A 15,062-nucleotide genomic window follows, 5' to 3' on the forward strand; every position below is an offset into this window, starting at 1 on the left:
TTACGCTAATTTGAATACTTCCGAATAATTTTGAATAATTTAATTATGACACGGAAATAATTTTCTCTGATTATTAATTATATTACCAATAACATATTATAGCTGCGCTGATTATACAGTTAATATTCTTGTATTTATGTACAAACAAAAACATAACAGCATTCTATTTGGATTAAATCGTAGTTTATTTTTTTGTTGGAGAAAAAGGCATAGCATGCATTATAGCATAGTTATACTTCAAAGAATAATTTTAAAAAGATTTTTTTATTTGTCTACCAAATCAATGCATTTTTTAGGGTGAACAATAAATTAGCATAATTGTAATATTTTGTAAGACTTTGTGCGTACAATTTTTAAAATATTAACTCACTTATCAAGTCATCCGCAGGTACCACCTTTGAATAGGTAAGAACATATCCCTGCACATAGTCGTTCATTAAGTTATTCGCATTCAAGTCGGTCCATCGCAATCTCACACTGTTAGGAGTGGTGACGTTGCACGATAGATCATCCGGAGGAGATCCTAAAACTATATAAAACAATTTAAAGTTAATTACAAAGTAATGTTGAGATAAATCACTAGAAATCTTGGTGTCTGACATACCTTTAATTTCTAATTCCATGGCTGCCTCGTGTTTCCCCAACGAATTTTCAGCAACGCACACATACCTTCCCGAGTCGGCGGCACTCACTTTACTGATAATCAATTTCGACTTCACAGATGTATCAGTGTACATTTCCTCTACGTTATATCTATTGACAAACAACAGTGTATTATCAGTGGATTTATTCATTTAAAACGCGTTCATATCTCAAATACGTATAATTTATAAAATACAGTTAATAACAATGGAGAAATAGTCCTTAATCACAATTATTATGGGTCAATGGACATTTTCAAAATTAGTGTATAGTAAATTATGAAAGAAATAACAAATTATTACTGTATATAAATACATACACATCAGTATAATTCTATATGAATCTTGTTTTTAATTCATATTTCAGTTGAATGCATTACTTAAATTTAATATAAACTGTTTAAAACAAATAAAATTACAAACATACTAAAATATTTCCAGAGTACTTTGAGATTATTTGTATGATATATGAATATAAAAATAATGACTTGAGTTACAAATTTAATATTGTCAATTAGGTACTATATTATAATCGGTTGGTATGATTCATTGTAAAAAACCACATACCATAAATGTATTATAATTTTTGATACCTTTACGGTGACTATCTAGTTAAGCATTTCATAATATGTTTGTTTTTAATGTTGAATTATTTTATATAAGATTTATTAGTTTTGAAAATAAACAGTTTTCATAAGTAAATAATAAATGTACGTTATTAAATCATCGGAAATATTTACGTTTAATGTATTATGCAGTTTAAAATAAATTTAATATTTTAATTAATTTTAAACTTGCACTGTTATTCAACTATTATGATAAATATAGAATATGAATCCCATTGTAATGAAATTTTAAAACTGTCGAGAATATTATAACATAAGAAATTATTAAAAAGTGTATTCTTGTTGTTGGATTGCAACAGTAGGTATAGTCCTATAAAGAAAAAAAAATATAAAGTTTGATATCTACAAACGAAAATATTATGTTATTACGAGTCATAAAATATAGTACAATTATTTAGTTGTATCATCGGTTATTATATTATTTGGCATTTTATAATCAGCTGTTGCTTGCATTTAACGTAGTTGTTTCCTTAAAAAATTAGCTAAATTTTAAACGTCCATATTAACATAATAAAGGTTTACTTCCAATACAATTTTAATAGGAATTTTTATAATTTTTTAAAAAGACGTGGTTTTTACAAATGCTCATCAGTTTTACTATAAGTTATAACTCGTTTGAAGTGTTTCAACATTTAAATCGTAATCTTTTTATTGTTTTTAGACGAATATGTATAATATTATAGACAAAAAAAACTATATTATTATAAACTCATTTACATTTAACAGGTTTATCAAACCATTTTTGTTATGATTCAGAATTATTTACATGCTTATAGTCTTATAATTGTATAGTTATAGTATTATAATATTGTAATCATCATATTAATGTCTCTAGTGAAATTGGTAAGTAGAAAGTATAGTATCTTTACTGCTCATATTATATTGTATGTAAGTTTTCTAATATGTTATTAAGTTTTCAAACTTTTTGATAATTATGTACAATAGACAAAGAATTTTCATGATCACAGCTTATGATTTCAAACAAATATTGATATATTATTTTTAACGTGTTATAAAATAGTATAATAAAAATGTAATTTTAATTACTTTTTGGAGTAACTGATTGTTATTTTATTAATTTATATTTTATAACTATTGAAAGAATATTTCTGTGTGGACGTAGATACATTTTGGTTTAGAGAATTATAGTATATCTTTGAAATAATGTAGTCACGTGCTAAACTAAAACACGAATTATCAATAATAATATTCACTTTACAAAATAATAAAAAAAAATGTCCAAATGACATCGTGACCAGATGATTTATGAGTAAGATTTACAAGGCTAATTTTTTTTGTAGATTATTTTAAACTCATAAATATTAATATTTAGTTCATTCTCAAAAATCTCTAAGTCTAGCCATACATTGGGTTTACAATGCTGTCACAAACAAAACGTGTCGCCGGAGAAAATTTCAACTACGTGACCGGATTTCGAAAAAATTATATTTTCTATTTTGTCTCGGTAGCCTCGCAACTACATAATATTGTTTCTACAAATGTATTCGTGTTCATAATACCTTAACTTTTTCATGCATTACCATTATTTCAACGAGGGCGTATTTGAAGTATAGTACCTAAATTGAGTATTTTTTTGTAGGCAGACATGAATATTTTCCTGTTTCTCTACAAATAGACCATTTTCTATTATTGACCCGTATTTTTAAAATGTTATTACGAAGCTTAAATGTCTCGCAAATATCATTAAATTAATGGTTTCATGAATCATGTTTTTTTGTCATTGTTTTGTTCGTAATATTTGAACGCAGAATAAGCCATCAAAAAGTAATGCCATTTTTTGTTAGGAAATGATTATGAAGATTTAAAATGTTCAGATATTATTGTAAAAATGACATAAGACTACTAAGGCCACTTGTAATGATTTAAGATTTGAATTTTAAGAATTACGGGTTTGTGTTTATATTTTGGCTGTACCTATCTATATAATATTTTACATGGACATTAATTTCAAACAAATAGTAAATAAGACCTAAGTTAAATTATATAGCCGGAATGGTTTGAAAGAGATAACACAGTTAGGCCTATAAGACCTATAATTACTTTAATGCATTTTTTGTTGGGGCAGTCGAATTATAATAGGTAGGTATTTACGAAGTTTTTTAGACAGTTGCATAATTAAAAATATTTTGAATGCATTATATATTATAAGTTTTGATGTTTGGATTGAAAATCGCATTAAATTCGTACACTTGTTGAAATCACTTAAAAAAAACATTTTAATGCAACAAAGTAGTTACAAAAGGTGTTAATAGTTTTTTTTTGTTGAAAAAGTGGACTTATTAAATACAGTTAAAATATATATTTAACTGAAGATAAGTCAGCAAAGTTCTTAATTTATTCATCACATTTTTCGTATACCAGTCGTTTGTAATACAATATATATATATTTATTATTTGTATTGTTAAATGCCAAGTTTAAATATTCAGTATATTTCTTTTTATTACCTTGTACTTAGTAAACGTGTTACGGTTCATGATTTAACTATAAATCACCGTTACAGTGAAATTTATGTTTTATATATGATAATCAATACATAATAATATTTAATAATATACGACTATACTACTCGTTTCACCATAAATAGTAACAAGTTAGTTCCTCAAAACATTAAAATAAAACCCAAAACCGTATTGTTCCTTTAAGTGTTTAGAGTGGTATAATACAATATGTACAAATAATCGATAATTCAACTCACACTGCATCGCAGAATATGTATGAAATATATTGTCGCATTAAATGTAATTTAAATATGGAACTCAGTATATATTATTGAACATAATTTGTTATATTAATCAACAATATATAATACATTTTTTGTATTTGAGCATTAAATTCTTCTGGTATAAACACTTCGCATTATACAATAAATATTTTTTACAAATTATTTTCTAATAATATTATATGTATAATGACAAAACATTTAAATCTACGAGAAACATTTTAATGCAACTTTTTATTACTTTTTACTCATTTGTTTTAACGTTAACACCACCATACAGTAAATTTTATCCCGAATCGTATTGTCTAGAAATATTCATCAAGTTATTTATTTATTTATTAAAAACGCTATGGTCAAACGGCGTTCTGGATAGGCATTTTAGGTACACCTAGATCATTGTTAATATTTTTCTATAGTTTTACACTGTTACGAAAAATTAGTCAACGTGTAAAAGTGTTGATAATATTAAAGCCCATTAATTTACCATTTTTATTAAAGTATATTCTGGAGAATTAAAAGTTAACCAATATTTATAAAAAAAAGCCAAATAATGTATTTTGTAGTTCACATTTAATTTTAAGATTCCACATGCTACACATTCGTGTATAATATTGCAACGTATCAATATCGTATTATGAAAAAACGTCAATTTAAAATCTAGATAATTTCGTTAGCATAATATACTTTAGTATAACCTACCCCTTACTACACTTAATTAACCCTACTATGAACAGTCTGCTATATGTATAATATACCAATATTTTTCTTTGACGTACAAATACATTAAGGATCAAATATCGTCAAGATAATATATTAATATGCAAAATACAATATATTATAGGTATGACGTTGGAAGGGTATATTTTGCATCTGTAAATAATATTAACGTTTACTTTATAACGATGATAATATATCTTGCAGAGGATTAGTTACCTGAGATTGGCGCTTTTGTAGTTCAGTTGGACGGATCCTTTGATCCACGATATGTGTATCGGTTGGTCTCCGGTCGCCTCGCATGCCATGGATGCCACACCACCGTTTATCGACATGTATTTCGTATTCGGAAGTATAATGTGTGGTAAGTCTGGACGAAAAAAAAACACAAACATACAAAATATAAATAAATGAAAAAAAAGGTCGGAAACCGCATAATAAAAGAGTAAATAACTCGAACCGACAGTAGGGTCTCCCGGAGTGCACAAATATATACATATTACATACATATACGAGAATCCTTAATATTCTAGTATATTTTCGTACAAATATTTACACACCTCCGTCACGTGCACTCACACGTACATTTATGCGTGTGTGTATGCGGCGACCTCATAATAGATTTTCATAATATGTCGTCACGGTATCATTTCGCAACCACCAACCACGGTCGGGACCCGGTTGTATTTCGAACGCACGTCGAACAAAATCGGCTGAAGCACTGAGATAACTTTTCCTGTTTGTATTCTCAATTTTTTTTAGCACCCCCTGTGAAAACTTGCTCGTGATAGATTGGCCTATTGACAAGTCGTCGCTCAACCGTCACCAGCACGATTCGTGTGACTATATCGTGTTTATAATATTATGTTGTGCGATGCCCATTTTAATATAATAATAATGTTATTTTTATAATATGAGACGTATGAGACGTCGTCGTCGTGTTTTGTCGGTTCGAGCAGGGTAAATGGTTTTACGCACCCGTACATCGTGCACATTTGAGTGTGCGCCGAGCGTAAACCGTATAAAGACGATTTATCGTCGATAAGATTTAGTAGGTACCTACCGATAGTAATAATGTATTTATTTATTTATTTATATCGTATGGCGTATAAAACAAATACATATTACACTATAAAATCTCAAATTACAAAAAATCATAAAAGTTAAGAAATAGTGAAAAAAAGAATCATATAATAATCGTATGGAAGCCGTTTTTGATATAATCATCAACATAAAATAATATTATGAAACTTAGTATCAAATAAAATCTTTACTATAATTTTAAAAATCTAAGTCAAGTTCGTTAACCATATTATTTGGACTCATAGATAACTCGATGTTTTTCTATAAGCCCTATTCCAACTATGTCTTAGGGAATGTATCTACAAAGTGATTCATAGTTTTTTCTGGTCCACCGCAGTCACGCATCACATTATTATGATAGTGTAATTTTAATAAGAGTGCTACAATCTACCACATCCTCTCTTAATTCGATTAATTATTGATGTCCATTTTTGTCTTGGTGATAGCATGTCTTCTTTATTCTGGACGGGTTAAATAACAAGATTTTTATTTTTGGAACATGTGCATTTGCCCAATATTCAAGCTACAATTTACTACCATAATGATGTGCATTTATTAAGTTAATAATAATAATAAGAATAAAATAAATTACTTTCAAACCACATGGAAGAGACCATTATTGATTACCAAAACATTCTCTCCATTAATTTTTATGAAAAGTGTCACATTATTTCAACTTATATTATTATGTTATAACTATTATTATTATCATTCATTATTTGATAAGACTGCAAGATATTTACGTCACATTAAAAGCAGCACTCACCCTGTACGTTTAGACGAATTATAGAAATTATGGGCGTGCCGACTTCATTGTTTGCTTCACATACGTAGTAGCCTTCGTGTTTCTTCGTCACTTTACTGATGACCAGGGTGCCATCAGCTGTCACGTTATCAGTTACATCTTCACTAAACTGATCTGAATCCTTACCTAAAATTATATAGTTAATTACAATTATTTCCGTGCATAAATGTGACAAAACTATAATTATGAGCATTTATTACTGGATCCCTTTTTCCATTTTATCGTCGGTTTAGGATGTCCTGAAGCGGAACAGTTGACTTCTGCCTGGTCATCTCTTACAACGTTCACGTCCTTGGGTTCAATTATCCATTCAGGAGGTACTATAAACAAGACTCTGTTATTTTTTGAACATGATATTTCGTCGGTATCGATCAAACATTATGTGATTACGGTGCCAAGTGCGGTTAACATGCAGCAATATAAAAACAAGTGATGCGAATTTAAGATTCGCCTAAAAATATTTTAGTAAAATAATTAAAACATGATTAGATAATGGAAAAGGCACGTAAATGTCTGTTTAAAATAGACGAATCATTGAATGACCTCGCCAGCTAGCTCGCAGTGGACCAAAGATGTGGTTATTTCACATCAAAGCATTACTATTATAGGTACTTTAATACAGCAGTTTATATACATAGATTAAAACCAACTAAAATAATTGGTGTTATAAAAAATGTATAACTTATTATCGCTATAATAGTAATACCTACCTACTAGTATAATCATATTTCTTATTTATGTTACAGAAAACAAAAAATGTTGTTAAATTGGAGATCATATTATTATTTAAGTCATGGACAGGCTTGAACAGTATATCACTATAGTTATCATTCCATATGGGCTACATTAAATGCGATGTGTTTATCGTGTCAAACATTTTAATAAAACATGTCTACTCGAATTAAACCAATCATGAATAAGTGACATCCTGTGTACTTTTTTACGTCAAACTAGTCACTATAATATAGAATCTAAGTACTTCTATCCACGATCCACCTATATAAAATAAACTGTAAATATGCTTAAACCGTCATTTTTAAAATGACCAAACTATGGTGAATTAAATGAGAATGGTAATAACATAATAATATTATATTATGACGTTTTAATTACAAGACGGACTCAATTGTTTTCAGATGTAGAATGTGAATTACGTCCGAAAACGTTTTTAACTAAGTGTTATAAAAATCCTGTTTATTAACTTGCCAATGAAATATCGGTCACTACGATTAGGCACCTATGATAGTGTCAGTGGTATATTAATTTAATTTCCAATTATTTTATATCGATTTTGAATTTAACTTTGAATTTATTGATTTTGTAGTGACGTGTATTTATTCTATATTTTTTTTTATTATTGTGTCTGAACTTGTGTAGACACATTTTCTACGGGAAAAATGTTCTGGACATCAGATTTGATGAAAATCCTTTGTATTTAGTTGGATTTAATCGATACTTTTGGGAAGTCATTATTAAAAATGTTCAGTATATTTTAAAATAAACAAGAAAAACTAAAAAAAACCTATGAACATTTGTTAAAATTACAACATTTTTCTAAAAAGTTCACTTATTTATACATCATTAAAACATCAAAATGTCATTGTTTCTACTTGTTCGTCTTTTCCGTTTTATATTACAAAATAGTGTTATTGTTTAATATTTGTACCTATGTACCTATACATTATGATATTATTCCTATGGCTGTAATATTAAATAAATAAAAATGTAATACATATTATATTACTCGATCAATGCCCCCATTAGTGTAATACAATATAATTATACTATTCTACGAAAATCCCACATCCCCGGGCCACTGCCACGAGCTCGGCCGTAACCGGGACCACCACCGCGGTTACCCCGAGTTGTATATAATATATTTATATATTTTTTTTTTGGTCGATTGTTTTTATTTGGTGGGGGGGGGGGGTGTTGGCTTTAGGGGGTACCGTTGACGTTCAGGTGTGCCGTGTAAGTGGCGCTGTGCACCGGGTTGGCGGCGACGCACGTATAGTCGCCCGTGTCGGATCGGGACACGTTGTTCATGGTCAGTATGGTCGAGTACGCGTTGAACGGCGTGACGGCGGCCGCGCCCGGACCACGGTACACCGGGCCACCGTCCTTCAGCCAGGTCAGGTTCAGCGGCAGGTCGCCCTGGTGCACCGTGCACGCCACCTGTACCCTAGAGCCCTCGGTCAGCTCGGAGAAATAAAACGGAGTGATTTCTGGAGGCGCTGGAAACAGAAAACAGAAACGACGGCGGCGGGAAGAAAGGCAACAGACGCAAATACGCATTAATACACGCGCACACATATTATTATTATCACACACTATAATCGTATAAAAATGTCATACGCCACAACAGTATATTATATTTATATATTATATATAATATATGTGAGGTTTGGGCCAATTTGGTTTTAAAATATTATTCGATTTTTCAGAGTTAAGATGCTCTGGCAAAATTATTCTTATAGCATATAGTATTATAATATGTGTGCATGTATATTATAACTTATAAGTAACAATTACGATATCCGTGCAAAGACTAAATTAATAAATAAAAAAAAAAAAACTGTGCTCATGTGTTTATTATAATATACCAATATTTTAAGTGCACGCCACACGAATTGAGATATCATATTGTAATGAAGACGCTTTACTGCAGTTCGGCATAATAATTAGACGAAACGTGAACGCAGGCACAACTATAGTGGTACAGCAACATAATAAAACCGTCCATCCCTCCCATGTGCACAATATTAAACAATTTACAAAGATTTCGAAAAATGTTGGACTCTGTAGGGACTTAGTTCCATAGTAATTTAAAATATTTGACGATGATTATTAAAACGCACACTTATAGGTACCTTATAGGTAATATTGGACTAGACCACACTGTGCCAATCAAATGGATGTGCTGCGTTATTCAAACGGCCAAGAGACCAGAGCTAAATAAATTGTATTCCGGGGTGGGTGGTCTGATACTCTGAGTTCCAGCTTTACTTTAGTTGCTCGAGTTTACAGACAGTGACTTAAGTGCGAGACACGCGCAACGACTAACGAGTGCCAGTTATCAATTATTAAATAATAAAATAACCGGTGGCAAAATATAACTGATTTATTGTCGTTTGGTTTCTGGTCCAGAATAATGGCATGCATCGTTAACAGGGAAGGTATATGAACACTATGAACACAATATCAAACCTAACTTTTGCACTAATTTGATCACTGCAGTACCTATTATACTCTGTTCAACAAGAGAGCACGTCGATTCTGCGCATCCCTCCGCGTCACCATGCTATCGAAACCGGTTCCACAATGGCAGGGTGTGCTGCGTGGGAAACCATTTTTCATCGGTGAGCGGTGCGGTCTCTCGCTGAACAGAGTATAGTTAAAATGTATACGTATTTTCCCCGATTTGTGTAGTATTAGAGCTTACTATATTAATAGCCTATACCAGAATCGAAAAATAATAAATATTATTTTATTCTAATTGACTCGTTGCGTCTCCTGTATGTATCTTAATTCGTGGTGCACACCTACGTACCCATACACACACACGTACAACTCACGTGCACTTGTCGATGGCATAGGACAACCGAAACCGAGCCCAATTTAATACAGAAATAATAAATATTTGAACGAACGCATTCTCAAAAGTGAGAAAATAATATTATGTCTTGTAATTTTGAATTTTTATTTTTATTATTTAATTTTGTTAAAAGAAAAAATGAAAAATTATAGCTCAGTACATATAATAGGTCCTCTTTCTTCAGTCATCATCCCGCTGTTATCTTAAATTAATAATTGATACAAAAAATCTGGATTTTCTAGATAAGTCATCCGTTCATATTTGTTTTATAAATGTGAACGTGAGATCGCATTATGCGTGGTGTGTATGTGTACGGTTTATTCGAGTGTAAAAACACTACTGGTGCGATAATATTATGATAATAATTATTGTGAAATAAAGTGCGCTTTAATAAAGTATACAAACGCTGTGACCGGTTTAGTGTTTACCTATTATACACAGTGCGGTCATTGTCAGCGACTGTGGCTTTATTAATGTAGGTATAGGTTACAGAGACATTGTTAATAAATATCGACCACATACTACACCCGAGAGTTCTTCGTGTAACTGATATACCTACATATTATCATTCTAATAATTTGTCACATGGCGTTTATACTTTTATATAATGATATTACTATCACTCAGAAAGGAACAACTACATATCAGAGGCTTGTTCAAAAAGTATCTATTATTGAGATAAGTTTGCTTGTACGTGATAATAATATTTTTGGCAAATATGGTGGCCGACGCTCTGGAACCGATCACATGCGTATCTGTTACAATATAATAATACCTAATAACATAATATTGTTGTTATTTTATGATGCAATACAATAGAAGTTATAAAATATGTGCTCCGATTCCATAATGTACTCGCGTGATATTATCATAAAAATAATAACAAAATATAAGCTAAAACATAGTAGGTACATAAATATATTGTAATATTATATAATGGTGCTTGTGCATATTTAAGAAGACTGGTGCTGTGAGCGAAGTGAATTTTCAGTGGAAGGACTATAACAACAGTGTTAAAAAAAAAAATAACAATTTACAGTTGTCAAAAATATTATACATAATATTTTTTTATGCTGGAAGTGGCGGTGATATTGTGCGATCGCAGCGTGTGCTTGAAAAATAAAATCTCGAAGAACTCGAGCGCGTGTGTGTGATTGTGCGACAAAGTGTTCTGTGGTGGTGATGCCGTCAAGAAACGAAGGAAAAAATTATCGTTGTTGTGACCGTGAGGATTGGCTCTTATTATTACCGTTCAATATATTATTAATTAGTAGATTTAAGCTGTATTTTGAAATTTGAAATTTTTTTTATTAAAAGGCCAAAACAGTTACTGATTATTAACTCGATATAATCGTATTTCTTTACTTAGTAACAAAATGTATAAAAAATATAAAACATTAAACTGTTTCGCCCATCCAAAAACATCCACTATTGAATACTAAATTACAATTTATTCGTCCATAATATTTAATATTAAAATTCATATAAATTAATTTTATTATAAACAAAACACATACATTTTAAGAAAACAAAGAAAAACTTCTGTGTCAGACGATTAGGTCTGCTGTGTTTGTTTCAAATAACATAAAGTTAATAAAAAATAAAAAAAAATACAAAAACGATTGTATACGACGTGATCAGTTAAAAGGCATTATACCAATGAAAGGCCAGTGTGACGGTCACAACAACGATGACAACATCAACGTAAACGACGACAACAACAACAACAACAACGACAACAACAACAACAACAACAACAACAACAAAAACAACAATATACGTGTACAATAATGTGCTCGTGTAAAGGTGTCGGTGAGTGTGTGTGCGCGCGCGCTGGCGTGAGTAAGTACCGAGTACGGTCAGCGTGACCGTGTGCTCGACCGTGGCCACGGGATTGGTCGCCCGACAAGTGTAATTGCCCTCGTGTGCCAATCGTATGCTCTCGATGAGCACCGAGCTGCTATACTCGTTCTGATAGGTCACAGACAGTGACGGCGTGGACGTCAGGTCCAGCGATTGGTTGTTTTTTAGCCACTCGATCGTCAGCGGCCCGTCACCTTTGGTTATGAAACACTGCCATCCGACGCGACCACCTTCGTGGTAACCGTCTCCTATCGTGAACGGATGGATGTGCGGCGGTTCTGCAATACACGCGTAACATGGGTAACCACACGTGACTGTGTCATGTGTGTGTGTGTGTGTGTGTGTGTGTGTAGGTGAGTTTTCGTGTGTGTGTGTGCGTATGTGTAATGTGTATGAGTTTGTCTGTATATCAGTGTGATTCACGGTTCAAGACAGGAGAGTCGACCTCGACCATCAAGCAACCGCTATGCGGTTAAATAATGCATTTGGTTAAGTCTCCTCATTCCGGAAATGTAAAATATAATAATACTACGACAATCATCCATTTTACAGAGTTACCGTTTAGAACGCCTAACGAAGGAACGAAACGGAACTCCCACCTAAACAACTCAACGGTCGGGAACCGATAGTTTTAATTTGATATTTTTTTAAGTGCAAATCCATTTAATTAAAAAGTCTAGTATCCCTGACGGACAGGCTCACTGACAAGAGAAAAAATAATATTCGATACAAAAAAAAAATAAAAGAAGAGTGGCAATGAAATATCGGTAAAAGAAGCCAAACAGATTTCTCTTATGTGGGATAAAAAGAACAAAATTATTTTAGCAATAAAATGTTTTCATCAGTAAAATATAAAATAAATTATAACTTTTACTTTACTGGACATAATTTTACTTATGTATCCTTTAGAATTTTTATTTCGTTGCTAAAAGTCGTGTCACCTACTTACGCAGTTACACATTTAAATATTGTTATGTCAGATCCACAAAAATAATAATAGCTGTTATAACTTATTTGGTAAATTATCTGTGTTATAACTTATAAGAAGATTGAAAGAGTTTTGAATCAAACAGAAGTGAACTGAGTAAATGTCAGTGGAATGAAATAATAAAACCACTTATCATACCCTCTTAGCATAATAAATTATTGGATTTTGTGATTGATTTATAAATTAAAATTAAATTTATTTGTTCATTAATTGCAGAATTGGGACCTATGGTTTTTACTATTATTTTATCATATAAGTTTGTAACTTTTTATTTTATAATAATAAGCAATTGTAATCTATTATTTTGATCCAAATACACAATTTATGTAATGTAAAATGTTTATAAAATAAATAATGTATTTCGGTACATAATTTTTGTTTTGCTTTGCTATTAACTGGACGACTTGATTTAGCGGTGCGACCTATTAGACGTTTAAATATAATAATAATTTACAATTGTATATTATACATATGTCATCCGCTTTCGATTATAGAGTCACTGGTCGTCGATGAAAATTGTGCATCATTAGATACGAATAATTCGTTGTACAAGCTGCAAGATATCGGTGGTAAAAAAATAGCCATTTCGAGACGGCTAATGAGATGTTTTTTAAACTGACACAAGTCAGTCTTAATTGTTTATGTATTGCAACTGTTAGGTCTTGAAACGGAGACAGAAATGTAAAAATATATTTATTTCATTCGTGCACATTACACTCGAATTGGAAACAAATTATTGCGTTCCATGTAACGTTCAGCCAATTGGCAATTTTCTACTCGAATTGAGTACTGCGTTATTGGTTTACGTAACTCGAGTACCTATCACTATAATATCTATATTTAAGTACAATTTCAATGCACAAGCTGTGCCTTTATGTGGCCAATAACTATTAAACAGTAGGAACTTATTTCAAAATATTCACATTACCTATGTGTTATTATTTAAATTAAAAAAAACTAAAAAACAACAGTTATGTATAGTAATAATAATAGTAATAATATGTACATATAACCAGGGGTGGATACAAAATTAAGTGTTAAAATGGTACCAATAGATACTTATTAATCTCTAACAAAAGGTAAAACCTGCAATATTGTAACTGTTTATGCTCGGTTTATTACATTTAGAAACTTATAGTACCTAGGTAGGTTCTTACCAACCTTATTTTAATTTATATGACTAAATTAAATGTGCATATTTTGTGTAAGTCTTCCATTTTACGTTTATTGGATTCACACCGATTATAATGTTTTATTTAATTGTAAATTGCCATCAAAATCAACAGCACTAATGAAATAATATATCATGTACATATTCAGGTATTGGTTAGGTATGCAACGTAGATACGCGTTTAAGCAATTTCATGGGAAATGAAAACTTAAGGGATTTTATTTCTGAAATTGACTTTTGTTATAATGGATGATTTTTTTTTAAATATTTGGAGCGTAAGAACTATCACCCTATTGGTATGTCAGTTGCATGAAACTACAAATATTTTGACGTAGCTTACTATTATATGGATATTTATTCATAGATATATTTTAAAATTAATCTCTTCAACATTCTTCAAACATACTTTTACGATTCCCAGTTATTCCATATACTCAATTATATTTGATCAACTTATATTGTATAATATCAAGAAATATGCTGAACAAATTGATACTCTGTGGTGTGTGTGTGTGTTTTTGTCAACAGTGTCGTATATAAAAAACAATAGATGACGTTGTATCTAAATAGCCCTCAAAAGCCAGTTTTCGCTATATTTATAATTTTAATTTATGCAAATTATAATCTATTTTTATATAATAAAATGTAACAGTATTTTTCCGATGATCAGAAAATGATTGTCTTTATAGAAATAATAGAAATTTGTTTTTCTTGATGGATAAAAGTCGTCTTTGACCAAAATTATTTTTCATTGGCAATAGGTACGTGATCATCTATTCATTTTATTATGAAACGTGATATTTTTCCTAAGGTAGACTTAGAAACCAGACTGGAA

The 15,062-nt window shown here is 30.8% G+C and overlaps 1 protein-coding gene across 3 annotated transcripts in view; it reads right to left on the reverse strand.

The window, feature by feature from the left end:
- Nucleotides 1-15,062, reverse strand: part of LOC132935546 (cell adhesion molecule Dscam2-like) — a 320,534-nt gene that overhangs the window by 13,116 nt on the left and 292,356 nt on the right. For 2 of the 3 annotated variants that reach the window (XM_061002142.1, XM_061002140.1), the window contains exons 13-18: nt 12,056-12,346; nt 6,811-6,930; nt 6,572-6,736; nt 4,942-5,092; nt 605-753; nt 371-529 (exon numbers count right to left, since the gene is read on the reverse strand). In XM_061002142.1, coding sequence (XP_060858125.1) covers nt 371-529; nt 605-753; nt 4,942-5,092; nt 6,572-6,736; nt 6,811-6,930; nt 12,056-12,346 — 1,035 coding nt within the window. Of the gene's footprint in view, nt 1-370; nt 530-604; nt 754-4,941; nt 5,093-6,571; nt 6,737-6,810; nt 6,931-8,559; nt 8,845-12,055; nt 12,347-15,062 lie in introns of all 3 variants that reach the window. The other variant, XM_061002141.1, reaches the window with a different exon arrangement.

Source organism: Metopolophium dirhodum, chromosome 1 (assembly GCF_019925205.1).
Source record: "Metopolophium dirhodum isolate CAU chromosome 1, ASM1992520v1, whole genome shotgun sequence".
Classification (NCBI taxonomy): Eukaryota; Metazoa; Arthropoda; class Insecta; order Hemiptera; family Aphididae; genus Metopolophium; species Metopolophium dirhodum.